The sequence below is a fragment of the Sebastes fasciatus genome, chromosome 7 (assembly GCF_043250625.1).
Source record: "Sebastes fasciatus isolate fSebFas1 chromosome 7, fSebFas1.pri, whole genome shotgun sequence".
Classification (NCBI taxonomy): domain Eukaryota; kingdom Metazoa; phylum Chordata; class Actinopteri; order Perciformes; family Sebastidae; genus Sebastes; species Sebastes fasciatus.
Window position 1 is genome coordinate 22,267,906 of NC_133801.1, and position 13,907 is coordinate 22,281,812.

Here is a 13,907-nt window from a genome sequence, read left to right on the forward strand (position 1 = left end):
AAAACTCACAAAAATGGTGCTTGTCAGACTGAAACTGACACATACTGCTAATTGCTGCTTTGTGATGTGCCTCATGAATTGCTGGTGTTAAGTTGCAAACACTTCAGAATTAGGTGGGAGGAAAAAAGTCTCAAGTAGTATAGTTGTCACGTACAAGTCCAGAGGGTGGTCAATAGGCACTTAACAGAGGATATTTGCTACAAACTATTTCCTCAAAACAGAATATTAAAGATCTTATTGATAACATTTTTATGTAGACAAATAAAATAACACATCCATAGAGCTTTTAGAAAGGTGCAGAATAAAAGTATGGCTTTTCCTATATATATATTATGACTGCGAATTAATCATTAAACATTTTTTTGACAGGTCCAAAATTAATGTTTTGTTTATCTCTGTGGAAGACATCTGACATTCGGTTCTCACTTCTGACAAGACTTGTGAGCCAATAGTATAACAACGTTGGTATCTCTGTGTTGTCAGCGATCAAGTTGCCACTTGATGACCATAAAAAATGCAGGTTGTGCAACAAACGGGCAACCGCGTGTCGTGAAGTGAATGCAATGGAACGGGGGACGGAGAGTATGACATCTTGTGGCTGACTGTTATCAATGTTGTCTCAACATGGTGGTCGGGTCACAAACTTTCTCATTTTACAGCTAAACAGTACACTACAAGATGTTTCTGAAAACATTTGAGTTGAGAAATAGGCATTACAGTACAGAATATTGATTTATATTTGATCAGTGCTGCCTAGTTTGAGCGTTTGATCGAAGTTTGCGAGTGATTGACAGCTGCCTCCATTGAATGAACAGCCAATAGGAACGCTCTGTCTCTGAAATGACCTGTGATTGGCCAAAGTCTCCTAGATTTTTTAAAGCCTGAAAACAAAGCCAGCCTTAGGCTGCACCAAATCCATCCCTGTATCTCTAGCCCGGTCACAGCTAACACTTCCTTTCACCCCAAGATATAATATCACAACTTCATATTCACAACGCAGTATTTTGTATTACTACTCTAATCTCCATCTCTGATGAGGTAAACCCCCATGTGTCCAAACATCTGGTCAGCATTGGCCCCATTACAAAAGCTCACCGATGACAAGATTGAGTAAATAGCTGCATGCGTACTTGAAGTCATGCCCTTATTACATCTTTCAGTCTCCCTCCTGTGTTTACCTCTACGCTGTCGGCAAACCGATGTCGTCACGTCTCAAATTATCTTTTTTCAATATTTGAAGGAATGGATTTCTATGAATTCTGGAAGTTTTCTCTGAACTCAATCTATCTTTTAATATTTTCCACATACCATGCAAACTTCTTTTTTCATCTGTGTGTCTTATTGAAGAAATTACCACACAGTCTTTTCTCCTTCAAATGATCTAACCCTCAGATGGAGATGATCTATTCTGGTTTCCTTAATTAAATCAAGAAAATAGTGCTACGATCTGAAGGATTACTCCTTGAAATCTTGCGATGGGACCAGGGGCGTAAGGACACACACAGACTCCCAAGGTGAAAACAATACCAGCCACATGCTGTCTTGGCTGGTAACAAAGACAGACAGTATACTATGAGGATAAAGCACTGCTGTCTTATATAGTCATTGAAATGCATGATGCAGAAGAGTACAGGAAAGAGTTAAAAATGCAAGGGATAAGAAGAGTGAATGTTGGAAATAAATGTAAATCGAGTAATACAGAGTCAATAAAACACTGGTGTCCATCTGCCCCCCACCAACACCTTCTCCTCCTCTCTGCCCCTGATGGACGTCAGAGACACGATGTCTCTCCATCTTCCAATTTATTCCTCTGCCTTGGGGAGGAACAACAGATCAATCAGTGGTGGATAATCAATGCTAGCCCGAGAGCAGCTGTGGAGAGACGGAAAAATGTCTGACGTTTTAGTTTGTTATTGCAGGGAACAGCCAGGCGTGATGTTTATATGTAAAGGCCTCTGGAGTATGAGGGTTTAATTAACCAATGACAGCTGGGATTTCCACAGAGCATACCTCAGAGACCCCGGGCCTCATCATTCTATCTCAGGTCAGATCAGCACGGACACTGCTGCCAAATCCCATTCATGAGCTGTCCTTCACATTTCTATGGACAACGTCAATGGAGTGTCATATGGCTGGAAAAATATAACAATTTGATCCGAGAGGAGTATGTTTATTCATGTTTTTTGTAAGTCTTAAATAGGGATGCACTGATCCGACTCTTTCAGTCCCGATACTGATAGCGATACCTGGACTTTGGGTATCGTCCGATACCGAGTACCGATCCTCACTGTCTAAGGCAACATCAGGCATCCGAGTCAGTATCGGCCAGATATCCGATCTTAATATACTGCCTATTTTTATTCCTACACCACTGACAAATGAATTAATAAAGTTAAAGTAGATTTTTGGTAAGAATTTACATTATAGGAGAAATTTACAAAAGACATTAGGGAAAGTTATTTGTTAGGATTAAGGTGTGTGATGGGCCATGATGAATGACAGAAGGCAGCAATAACAGAACACTCCTACCATCTAGTGGTAAGAAGTAATTGTTAATGTTCAAGGACAGCAGGCTTACAGACTTTGTCTCTGCCACCACTCCTTTTTTCCCCCACAAAATCACACATTTTGAAGTATCATAGTGTATATGTATTGTAGTCATCTGGAAAAAAGCCAGTAAAAGTCTGTGATCTCCTAAAATTTGTCAGTGGCAGCTTTCGACATCAGATGTTTCCATGTGTTCTTTTCCGGCCGTAGAAGGATTATGTAACACTTTGGTGCAAAGATGCAGCCCAGCAGTCCATAACTGGAGGCCAAGATTGCAAACACCTCCGTGGCCGTGGAGTACTTCCCCGGAGAGCTGATGTAAGCGGGAATGAAGGCGATCCACACGGCGCAGAAAATGAGCATGCTGAAGGTGATGAGTCTGGCCTCGTTGAAGTTGTCTGGGAGTTTCCTTGCCAGGAAGGCCAGGAGGAGGCAGAGGCAGGCCAGCAGGCCGATGTAACCCAGGACGAGAGAGAATGCTACGGGTGAACCTTGGTCGCACAAGAGAATGACAATGACGCTCTTGCGTGGCATCAGTTGGCGCGGAGTGGGGGGAGCGACAACCAGCCACACTGTACAAATTATTACCTGCATAAAAAGAAACACATCTTATTCAAACATTTGAATAAATGCTCCTATAATAACTATTCAAAGCATGTAAAGAGTCACAAGTCTTTACCTGGACCAGTGTACACAAGGTAATGATTGCCTTTTGCTGTACAGGCCCAAACCATTTCATCACATTACTGCCTGGAAGTGTAGCTTTGAAGGCCATCAGCACCACTATCGTTTTCCCGAGAAGACATGAGATGCAGAGGACAAAGGTGATGCCGAACGCTGTGTGTCGCAGCATGCAGGACCACTCAGAGGGCCGGCCGATGAAGGTCAGAGAACACAGGAAACACAGAGTCAAGGAGAAGAGCAGCAGGAAGCTCAGCTCAGAGTTGTTGGCCTTGACGATTGGGGTGGCTCTGTAACAGGACAATATGAACGCCACAGCGCAGGTGCAGAAGGATCCAATGAGGGAAATGGCCGTCAGGGTGATGCCCATGGTGCCGCTAAAGGAGAGGAACTCCACCTGTTTTGGGATGCAGGCCGTCCTGTCAGCATTGGACCAGAACTCTGGCAGGCAGCGCACACACTCTATGGCATCTGGAGGAATGACAAGAAAGCTTTAGCTGCTGTACTGTTGCTTTACCACCGCGACTGTGGGGTCAAATTCTCAAAGTGGCCTTTCCTCACCAGTCTGATTGCTAATCTCCCCAGCTGTGCAAACCACACAATCATGGCAGCAGATAGGGAAGTTAGGTCTGATTGCCTTCCGGGTACCTGGGGGACAAATGCTGCTGCATACTGACAAGGGAATCTAAGCAAAAGGGGGAACGTATACTACACTAGTCACAACACAGTCACATAATAACAAATATTATTGCACAAAATAAAATTCAAAAATTATTCTTTTGAAAACCCTACTTTGGTTTGGTTGCCATTCCACACAATTATATGCTCCTGGATCTGGAGTTTTTGCTTTCCAACTGTGGCCGTCTCGTCAAATTTGCCGATAGTGACAAACTCCATTTCTCCATTTAGTCTCAGCTGCCAGTTCACCAGGTCATACATGGCTGCAGGGTCGCCATTCTCATCAAACTTGGTTTCATCACCAAAGGAGTTCAAGTATTCCACATGTTTTATATAATGAAGTAGCTAAGGGAAGAAAGTGCATCATTTCCCCACATTATTAAGATCTATAAATAATGTTTTAGCTATAACTATAACTTTTGTCTATCTAGACTGAATTTATGAACATGTGGGATGGTACCTGCCATGGCTGTATATTGATTACATCTGGACAGGCCTGCAGAGGAAATGGCCCTTTTCCTTTCTCACAGCTTCTCATAGCCTTGAGTGCATGGACAATGGCATACACAGCCTTATAGACATTGTAGGAAATCCTTAGCTGTGACACATCTGAATAGATATTCGTCACACTCCCCAGCTCTTCTGCTCCGGAGCATTGAGGTTTACCCTCGACATTATGTTCCTGACCTTCAGCCTGCCCACCCAGGCTGCACTGAAACACCTCTTCCCAGAAGGGTATCAGGAAGGGATCTGCAAGGGCGTCTGGGCTCGAGGGATGCAAGCGAAGCAGGAAGTCTTGCAATCCAGGGATGTGTGCTCGCCGAATAGCAAATCCCATAGAGCCCTGGAGGATGTGGTGGTGCTTTTTGGGGGTGGAGAGGACGGCGGCAGTGCTCCAAGCCTCACTGGCCAGCCACTGGATCCCAGTGAGCCCCTTTCTGAATTAAAGAGATATGAAGATGGCATTTTTGCAATTATAAATATATCATAAATTCAAACTCAGTTATCCTTTATCTGCAAAAACTCAACAAAAAGCAAAAGTTGATAGCGAGTTTTATAACTACTATAGCGTTATGGAAGATTCCAAACATATGTGTCATGCCTGTGAGCTTCATCAAACAATGCGGCTGCATCTTGTTCCACAGCAAACACGAGAATCACCCGAGCCCCAGAGGAGCGGATCTTGGAAACGATGGATGAGATGGTGCTCTGTGCTCGGTTCTTTGGGATGACCTCATGAAGGGCAATACAAGCACCTAACTTTCTTACCTAAGAGAGCAACAGAAGGGATACATGACAAATTACTTCATTTTAAGTTCACAATATATTCAGTAACATTGAAAATAACAAAATGGCAATTTATTCTTATTCAATTCTTTATTTATGGATGTGTGACCCACCTCATTGGCAAAGATGTTTGCCCCGCCGCGGCCATAAGCATCATCCCCTGCAATCACACCCACCCAAGTCCAGCCAAAATGCTTTACAAGTTGTAGTAATGCATCTACCTTGAGATACAAGAAGAGAGACACAAACAGAGATAGTTCCAAAAATATAAATGTGGACACAATTTTGTTTGTGTATGGAGGTTATGTCACATTGTGAGTGATCTGAGTGCCTCTAACCTGGAAGAAGTCACTGGGCATGGTCCTTAAAAAGGCAGGAAACTCCTTTTTGTCACTGAGACAGGCACAGCTAGAGAAATAACTAACCTGAATGTAAGAAAACACGCATGGTAATTTAATTTTACAATGTCCAACATTAAAACATTATTACTCAAAGCTACTATGAATTTAGACTGTTGATGTTGACCATCCCCTGAAGTAGTAACTCAAAAAAAAAACTAATCTGGCAAACACAGTTGTTGAGTAGCTATGACTAACTTACTTGCGGCACATGGAAGACTCCCAGGAAACGGGCCACGACGAGAGACTGAGTTGAGCCTCCGTCTCCTATCACTGCTGGTACGGTCCCACGACAGGTGCCTTTACCCTGCTGTGTCTCTCCTTCAATAACTGAACCCTTCTCACTCCCCACTAACTCCGTCGCAGCCTTCAGAGCCTGATGGGGTGTGCTGCATGAATCATAGATCTTATAGCCCAGTGTGATGTTGGGAAGGAGTTTGCCATCTCTGTTGATCTCCTCGATGGCAAAAATCATAGTTTGCATCCAACGGAACGTCCGGAAGTTAAATCTGGAAGAAAAGAGAAGAAGTTCATTTTCAACACAATTAATTAAATTAAACTTTATTTCACTCAACATAATTCACAAAACTTTGCCGCACAGAACTATGGAAGCAAGACTGCCATATGTAGCCATGTGAGCAGAGACTACAAAAAAATGCTGCTACAGCAATATGAAGTCTAGATAATAAAACAGCTTACCTGGTGCACTGTGCAGGAGGAGGCATAGAGGTGAAGGACAGACTGGGCTCCACCACCATGTCATGAAGGGAGAAGAGTCCCCCCAACATGATGTCCCCCTTTTTCTCCAGCACAGGCAGGGACATGGAGCCTGGGATTAGTTTGCATTGTTGGCTCTGGTCTTGGTGGGAGTTGTTGGGAAAAAACACACACCATAGGAGACTCAAAATCACAAACTCTGTCCTTCTCCATGATCTCATCAAAAAAGTATTCATCCCTTCTTTAAGCCAAGTCACCATATAACCTTGATAGCCATGTCTATATCAGTTCAAGATGTTTGGATAACCCATGCAAACAGTGGAACACCCTGTAAGCTGACAAAGCACCAAACAATTTGTCAGTGGTCAGTAAAAAGAGAGAGCTAGTGCACAGAAAATAATTCATTCCGACCCCATTCAGACCAACACACTATCTACAGAAATTTAGAGGTGTAAAATGTCTAGTAAAGTCAGATAGGAAAATCATCTTTAACTCAAACCATTTAGTACAAAAAAAAATCTTATCTGAAGGCTTTCAGCAAATACTTCCAGTGCTACATCACTGCACAGACAAGCTATCCAGTCTTAAGTGTCAAGTGGGTGATGCTGCCCTGTGGCCTACATATATATATATATACTGTATGCTACCTGCCTCTTATCACAACTGTCAAATAAATTGACCTAATTTCCCCGGGGCCCCAAATCAATGGAAAAAGAGCCCCTAGTTTCAAAGGAAGTAAAACAACAACAAGGAACTAGAACGAGCACTTGACCATAATGGAGAAAGACAAGAGCTGTGTCATGTCACACTGTCATGCCTGGCTAGGCCGAACTCATCCTTCAGTGATGTGAAGAGGCAGGTAGCAGACCCATGTCACAAGGGGCTGCTAAACTATGGAAAGCCAAGTGGACCATAAACACCTCAGAAATGTAGTGTACCATCCAACAGTCCAATTACATTAATTGCATGTGGAGCAGGCGTTAATTGCATGTCACAAGGCCTTCAAAACACACACATAAACACATACTTGATACACAGCGAACTGAGTTAGAGGAAAACTTCAAAGTTTTATCAAAACCATCGATTGTTCACTGTGACAGATAGAAAGAGTTACATAGTGTACGATGCACCATTGTATTGTTTTCAATGTACATTTAATGTGAGCATATTACATTACCTGACATACAGTGTGACTTTTAAGTAGTTACAGTGTTTGCTTTCAAAATCACGGTAACTTCACCAGAATATTTTTTTTAACTTACTGTTTAACGATTTTTTCAGAAATTCTGTCCTTTTTATGGCTTTTTTCTTATTCTTGTGTAACATATCCTTCAGGGGGGTTAAACAGGTTTAATAAGGTGAAATCAATGAGTCATTAGGGTGTTGTGCATATCATTATCAGAACAAACCCTGCAGGCTACAAAACAGAGCACCACAGCGTGTGTAGCAAAGTGCTGTATGTTGTACTGCCTCAGGTCATGTGTAGGTTTCCTTATTCATTTAATATGTCCCTGTGTGACGCTCAGAAGAGGAAGGACAGAGGTGCCCTAAGAGCGAAAGCTTAGTATTATGATACAGTTGTTTCCTCTTCTTGTAAGAATGCCTTTAACTGGATCTTACTCAAGGGGTTCTATGCACTCAGGGGAAAAGGATCAGCCTTATTTTTTTCTGAAAACAAGCTGATTAGAAGTGAACAAAAAGGATTTTGCAATTGTATCGCAGTTGTCCTTAAAGGGCGATTCAAGATAATTAAAGCCCCTGAGTATTAGTTATTTCAAAAAGACAGAAGAAAAAGAAAACCAGGCTGACACACAGTCATATAGATAGAGCCGTGAGAATGATTCTAACAGAGAGATACAAACAGTTGAGAGCCAGTCAAGAAGCGAAATATGGCGAGTATGCTGAGTTAAAACATAGGCTAATTAGCTATACACAGGGAGATAGACAATGATGTGGAGAAAATAAAGACAGACAGTCGGACAGACAGACTAGAGCAGGAAAGAACAAGAGAAAGAGAAATGGGGATGGGTGCAAACAAATATAGGGGATCAAAGAAACAATCAGGAGTAATTTTTGTGTATTAAAATATCTAAGGGTTATATTTGAAAGATTGTCAAGTCTGCATAAATTTGATTCCTCATTACTTCCGCTAAGGCCAAGGCAGGTTATGTTTTCATCAGCGTTGGTTTGTTTGTTTGTTTGTTTGTTTGTTTGTTTGTTTGTTTGTTTGTCTGTCTGTCTGTTAGCAGGATTTCTCCAAAGGTTCGTGATGGATTTGAATAAACTTTTTTGGAGGGGTGGGTTGTGGCATAATTAACAATCGATTAGATTTTGGTGGCGATCCGGATACTGATCCGAATTCAGGAATTTTTTTAAGGATTCCGATCAGCCAGAACATTAAGACCACTGGGTCTAACACATGCGCAGTGTAACTGATAACGCATTGATGACGCATGACCCAGCCTCCTTCCTTCTGAGAGCAGAGCGATAAGTGTGTGGATGTGTGGAGAGACATCGAGGTGTGGGAGCTGCTGGCCGTTCGTGGTGAGAAAGAAAACAACGGTAGATGACAGGCTGAGAGACAACATTGTGTAACGTTATACAGACATTACAAGGCTGCTGAATGAGAGAGGCATCCGCCGATACGTTACACAGAAACACACTATGTTAATAATAAGCCGACCACCTCACGGTACCGCCAGCTGTGAGCTGTGATCTATTTTTAAAGTCAGGCACCTTGGCGGAAGTCTGCGCTCTCCGAGTGCCATTCTAGTTGTCAGTGTTTTGGAAAATGTATACAACCCAAAAGGTAACAAGATTTTTCTGCCAGAACCAAATGTCAAAACCCACATGTTCTGCTTTGATGAAAAAAAAAAAAATTCCAAAATGTCCCCAATAAAGAAATTATAACAGTGTTTTGAATATGAAACATTTTCACACTTGCACTCAGGGGGAGGCTGGACAAATGGAAGCGTTGTTTAAAGTTGAGTTCTTGGAGTTATGGACAGAAGGTCGTCTGTACTTGTTGTGGCCACCAAAGAACCCACTAGTGCACACCTGTGGTCGAAACCTTTAGGGCTTGGTGGGCTCGGGTGACTCCTGAAGCAGAAGATGAGTATATCAGGAGGCCAGAAGGGCTGCAGCTTCTGTGGTTGCTGATGTCAAAACTTGGGTATGGGAGGAGGCTATGGAGAAGGACTTTCAGTTGCCCTCAAAGAGATTCTAGCAAATCATGATCAGACAACAGATATTGTTGGATGGTGGAAGGAACACTTTGAGGAACTTCTAAGCCTGAATGACGCGTCCTACATGGAGAAGGCACAGGAAAAACCTTGTCTATTTTGTTTGGTAGAGTTCACTGAGGAGGTCAAAAAGCTCCACAGTGGCAAGACACTGGGGATGGAGGAGATTCACCCTGAGATGCTGAAGGCTCTGGACATTGTGGAGCTGTTTTGGTTGACTTGCCACCCTGTAGACTGGCAGCCCAGGTTGGTGATTGGCTTCAACTAGGATATCACATTGCTCAGCCTTCCCAGGAAACAATCATGCCAGAGGGCTTGACAAGAAGACTCCTCCTTAATGTTGAACATCAGATTCAGGAAGAGCAGCCTGGTCGATCTGACTCGATGGTAATCCATGGTGAAATTTATATACTCCCTTGGGGTTGGGAGTGAGTCACTACCCCAAGTGAAGGAGTTCAAGTATGTTGGGGTCTTTTTCACAAGTGTGGGTAAAATGGACTGTGAGATCTACAGATGGATAATTGCTTTGTCAGCAGTGATGCAGATGCTAAACCTGAAGTTGAAGCTCTCGATTTACCAGTCGATCTACATTCCAATCCTCAGGTATCGCCATGAGTATTAGGTGATGACCAAAAGAACGAGATCATGGACACAAGCTCACAAAATTAGTTTCCGTTGCGGGGTATCTGGACTCACCCTTAGAGATAGGGTCAGAAGTTAGATATCTGGAAGGAACTCTGAGTAGAACCACTGCTCAGTTGAGGCAGTACAGGCATCTATTTCCGATGCCTCCTCCCAGTGGAGCTATTCCATGCATGGCCAATAGCCTTAAAATACCTTAAAGAGATGTTGGTGCTTCAATCATAAAGGCCATTCTTTATCACACAAATGAAGGAGTGCTTGGGAAGTCCATGGAAATTGAAAATTGAATAGGATTTCTGAGAGGAGATTTGACTGAAAAATGAAAGGTTGAAGCTTTGATTTCTTTTATCCTCCTCTGTTGACTAGATGGCACATGCTGAACCTTACATACCATATCAAGTGATCTAGAAAAAAAAAAAAAAGCTTCTCTGGCCACTTAAAGGTGCAACATGTAAGATCTGGCCATAATTTTAGTTTAAAACATTCAAAACATGAACTAACATTATCAACACTGTGTAGAGATGTAACAGTTTTGATGTTATGCCAAATACTTCAATGCCACGTGCCAAAAACTCTCCTCCTAGTAGGGGTGGTCTCCTGGTCGAATAAACAAACTATCAAAGCTTACACAGACCCCAGTTAGTGGCACAAACACACAGATGGCTAATGTAAATAGGCCGACACCACATGTGAAGATTATATGATAACAGTGTTATTTTGACAGGCTCTCAGAGTTTCAGCAGTTTGGTTGAATTTTGCATATTCGTGCCCTGCTGTTAGTTAGTTGTTGCCTTTTTAAATAACAGATGTCTGTAAATTTAGATTTTACAGACCAAGTAGAGGTGAAATGCTACCCCCTATTTCTTGGAGCAGGTGGCTAGGTATTACACATTGCACCTTTAAGGGTTGCACATTTAGCTTCATTCGTTAATTCAATTATGCATTCATTCATGGTTTGTGTGCTCCGTGGAACAAAGCAGTTCCCAAAAACGCTTTGGCACAAGTTTCTTCAGGGACTCAAGTTGCAATCCTAAATCTAAACCTGGATTTTTTATGTAAATATTTCAAAATACATTAAGTTTTTAAAACAGCAGGTTCAAACAACCTACATCGCATTTCAGCATTGTGTGAGTTTCACAATGTTGATTTTATTTTGCCAGCCGCAACAGCATGAGGCTGGTATTGTTTTCACCTAGTGAGTCTGTGTGTGTGTCATCATGGCAAAATGTGGTCCTGGAGACACCTACTGTAGCAGGAACTACCACATAATCAGTTTTGAGTACTTTGCCAGGTGTTTATGTCTGTGACCGTTCCCAATGCAGTTGCAGGACTTCCACAGATGTTTTATATTTGAGAGTTTAGAACTTTTATCAAATTGAGCTTATTGTCACTGTCAAATATTTAGCTATTCAAATTGACATTTTTATTTTAAACAAATGTGGAATCGAAAATGAGTGATGGCCTATTAGTGCCACTGCCATGCATAAACATACCTGTTATCTTGCATACAATACTGAGCTATTAAAATAATTGACAGATTCATGTTATTTTAAACATACATGTAGTATGAATCAATAGAAAAAATGGGGGGGGACAAAAAAAATTGTCTAATCAACCAAAAATCTATATAAAATAATAATAATGGATAATAATAATTAAAGGGACTATTTGTAACTTTCAGAAATGCTTGTTAACAGCGACACCTGTGGCCGTGAAATTAACAAAAGTCAGCATCGGGCTCGCGCTTGCTCGCTCTAAATATACCTGAACGAGCATCGCTCAAAACAGTGAGGCGACACACGTCAGCTAAAACCACAATATCACTCTATATTTCAGCTGCTTGGCAGTAATGTTAGCTGACCAGACGAAGGTCTCTCCATGAACATGATTTAGATCTGATCCTAGTGTTGGCTTTTCCTGCATCGTTGCAGAGCGCCGTCACTTCACAAGACACGGGAAACCTCTGTTGGTCTGGAGGAGCTGCAGTATTTATTTCTGTGGACCCCCTAGGGGTCACGGACCCCCTGTTGAAGACCTCTGATCTAGAGTATTTGATATTTTCATGTGGAGCATGCTGTAAATATAGACTATGGACACAAATGCAATGGGGAAACAAACAAATTGTTTATTCTCAATACTCATATACTCGTAACAGAATCATACACAGTGACTTCAGCTGAAGGTGACATGAACATAGTTACTGTAATGTACTGTGAACAAAATACAGTATATTGCACCTAGAGTCCTCTAACTCTCTCTTCAAAATTGGCCTCCATTGTTGTGCACAACAAAAAGAGCAAACCTGAATCCTATTTCTAAATGATCTAATTTGTTACAGGTGTTTTCACAGGTGCATTCTAGGTGCATGTGATTGATAATTGAGTGTAGGTATTTCAATGGCAGTGTTTAGCAGGCAACACACACAGGGTTTTAGTTTTGAATTATGTGACCATGTGTAGTTATTTGAAAACAGTGTGTTTTGAATTTCAAACTTTGTTCTCTTGGCATTTGCAAAAAACGGTATTAATTTAGTTTTAGGTAGAGGAGAAACCAGAGGGAATCTGTCCTAATTTAGACAAATATCAGTTCATAAAACCCAATGGCAAAAGTGGACTTCCATGGCTAATCTGGCAGGTAGTCTAACAATCACTCCGGATCAGATTTATTATAAAATAGATATATTCCAGAAATTTACTGCTGGTTATAATCTAGGCCTTCCTTTAGGTTTCCATATTTTATTTGACAAGCTACGAAACAAAAACAACAGAAGACATGATTAAATGTTTGGGACGTGCACCATATGGAGAGGAGGTATGCATGAGTGTGTTTGTGTGGTGTGTTGGGGGGGTCGATAACATTCACTGAAGCGTAACACACACTTGGGAAACACTTAAGCTTGTTATTGTGTATTTTCCGGAGGTGGCATCATGGCATCATCCTAAACCTGCCAATTTACCTTTTACCCAGGGGGGTTGAGAGGGAACAAGGGGCTGGCTGGGCAAGCAAAGACAAGCAAGTGTCTCCAACAAGACTGATGACATCTGGGCCTGAGGCTACGAAACGAGAGCTCACCAGGTGTTGTGTTGGAAATTAATTAATTTTCAGATTTTAATGGAAGACGATCTCACCTCTTTCAAAACAAGCCACTCGCATTAATTAGCAAGACTTCTAAAGTTCTAGAGTTATTATTCAATATCAGCAACACTATGAAGTTTGATATTGAATAGAATAAAATCTTTAGGTTAAATGTGCCAAATCTCTCAAAGTCTATAATCAACACAATCTAACACTATGATTCTCAGTGCAATTACAAGGTGTTTATTGAAAACACAAATGGTTTTCCTAAGTGATAATTAAAAACACTCCAGAGTTATCATGTAGCTTTAAAACAACACACTAATTTTTTCCACATTTTAATTGTAATTTTCTCCTATAAAATTTTATTCAGATATATTGTACATAGTTTTTACAGTATTGTTTGTTTGTATTTTACTTGTACATTTCTTTTATTCTAAGTTTATGTTTCTTGATCTTTGTACTCCCTTTTATTTTTAATTTATGTTTCTCTTATGTTTATGTTAATACACCAAAGCAAATTCCTTGTATGTGACAACCTACATAGCAATAAACCGGAATCTGATTCATCTATTTTAATTGGAAGCCAAATAAATATAACTGAAAAAAACATGTTCAATTTGTACTGCATGTCATAATT

General features: G+C 41.3%; 1 protein-coding gene across 1 annotated transcript; it reads right to left on the bottom strand.

The window, feature by feature from the left end:
• Positions 1-1,362: 1,362 nt before the first annotated feature.
• Positions 1,363-9,748, bottom strand: LOC141770864 (extracellular calcium-sensing receptor-like). The gene is made up of 12 exons (XM_074640709.1): positions 9,723-9,748; positions 9,331-9,407; positions 6,291-6,450; positions 5,794-6,100; positions 5,532-5,618; positions 5,307-5,414; positions 5,009-5,175; positions 4,367-4,844; positions 4,021-4,251; positions 3,790-3,913; positions 3,227-3,699; positions 1,363-3,135 (listed from the first exon to the last, which is right to left on the bottom strand). Exons 1-12 carry the CDS (start codon positions 9,746-9,748, stop codon positions 2,695-2,697), a joined length of 2,679 nt encoding a protein of 892 aa, XP_074496810.1. The 3' UTR covers positions 1,363-2,694.
• Between the last annotated feature and the right edge of the window lie 4,159 nt (positions 9,749-13,907).

What these genes read in the sequence shown, in the direction of transcription:
- LOC141770864 (XM_074640709.1), bottom strand. Translation starts at nt 9,748, where the DNA reads ATGTCCAGAGCCTTCAGCATCTCAGG. An exon ending in TGCCCAGTGACTTCTTCCAG is followed by an intron (nt 5,415 to 5,531) that starts GTTAGAGGCACT and finishes TTGTATCTCAAG; the next exon opens with GTAGATGCATTACTACAACT. An exon ending in TCAATATACAGCCATGGCAG is followed by an intron (nt 4,252 to 4,366) that starts GTACCATCCCAC and finishes TTCTTCCCTTAG; the next exon opens with CTACTTCATTATATAAAACA.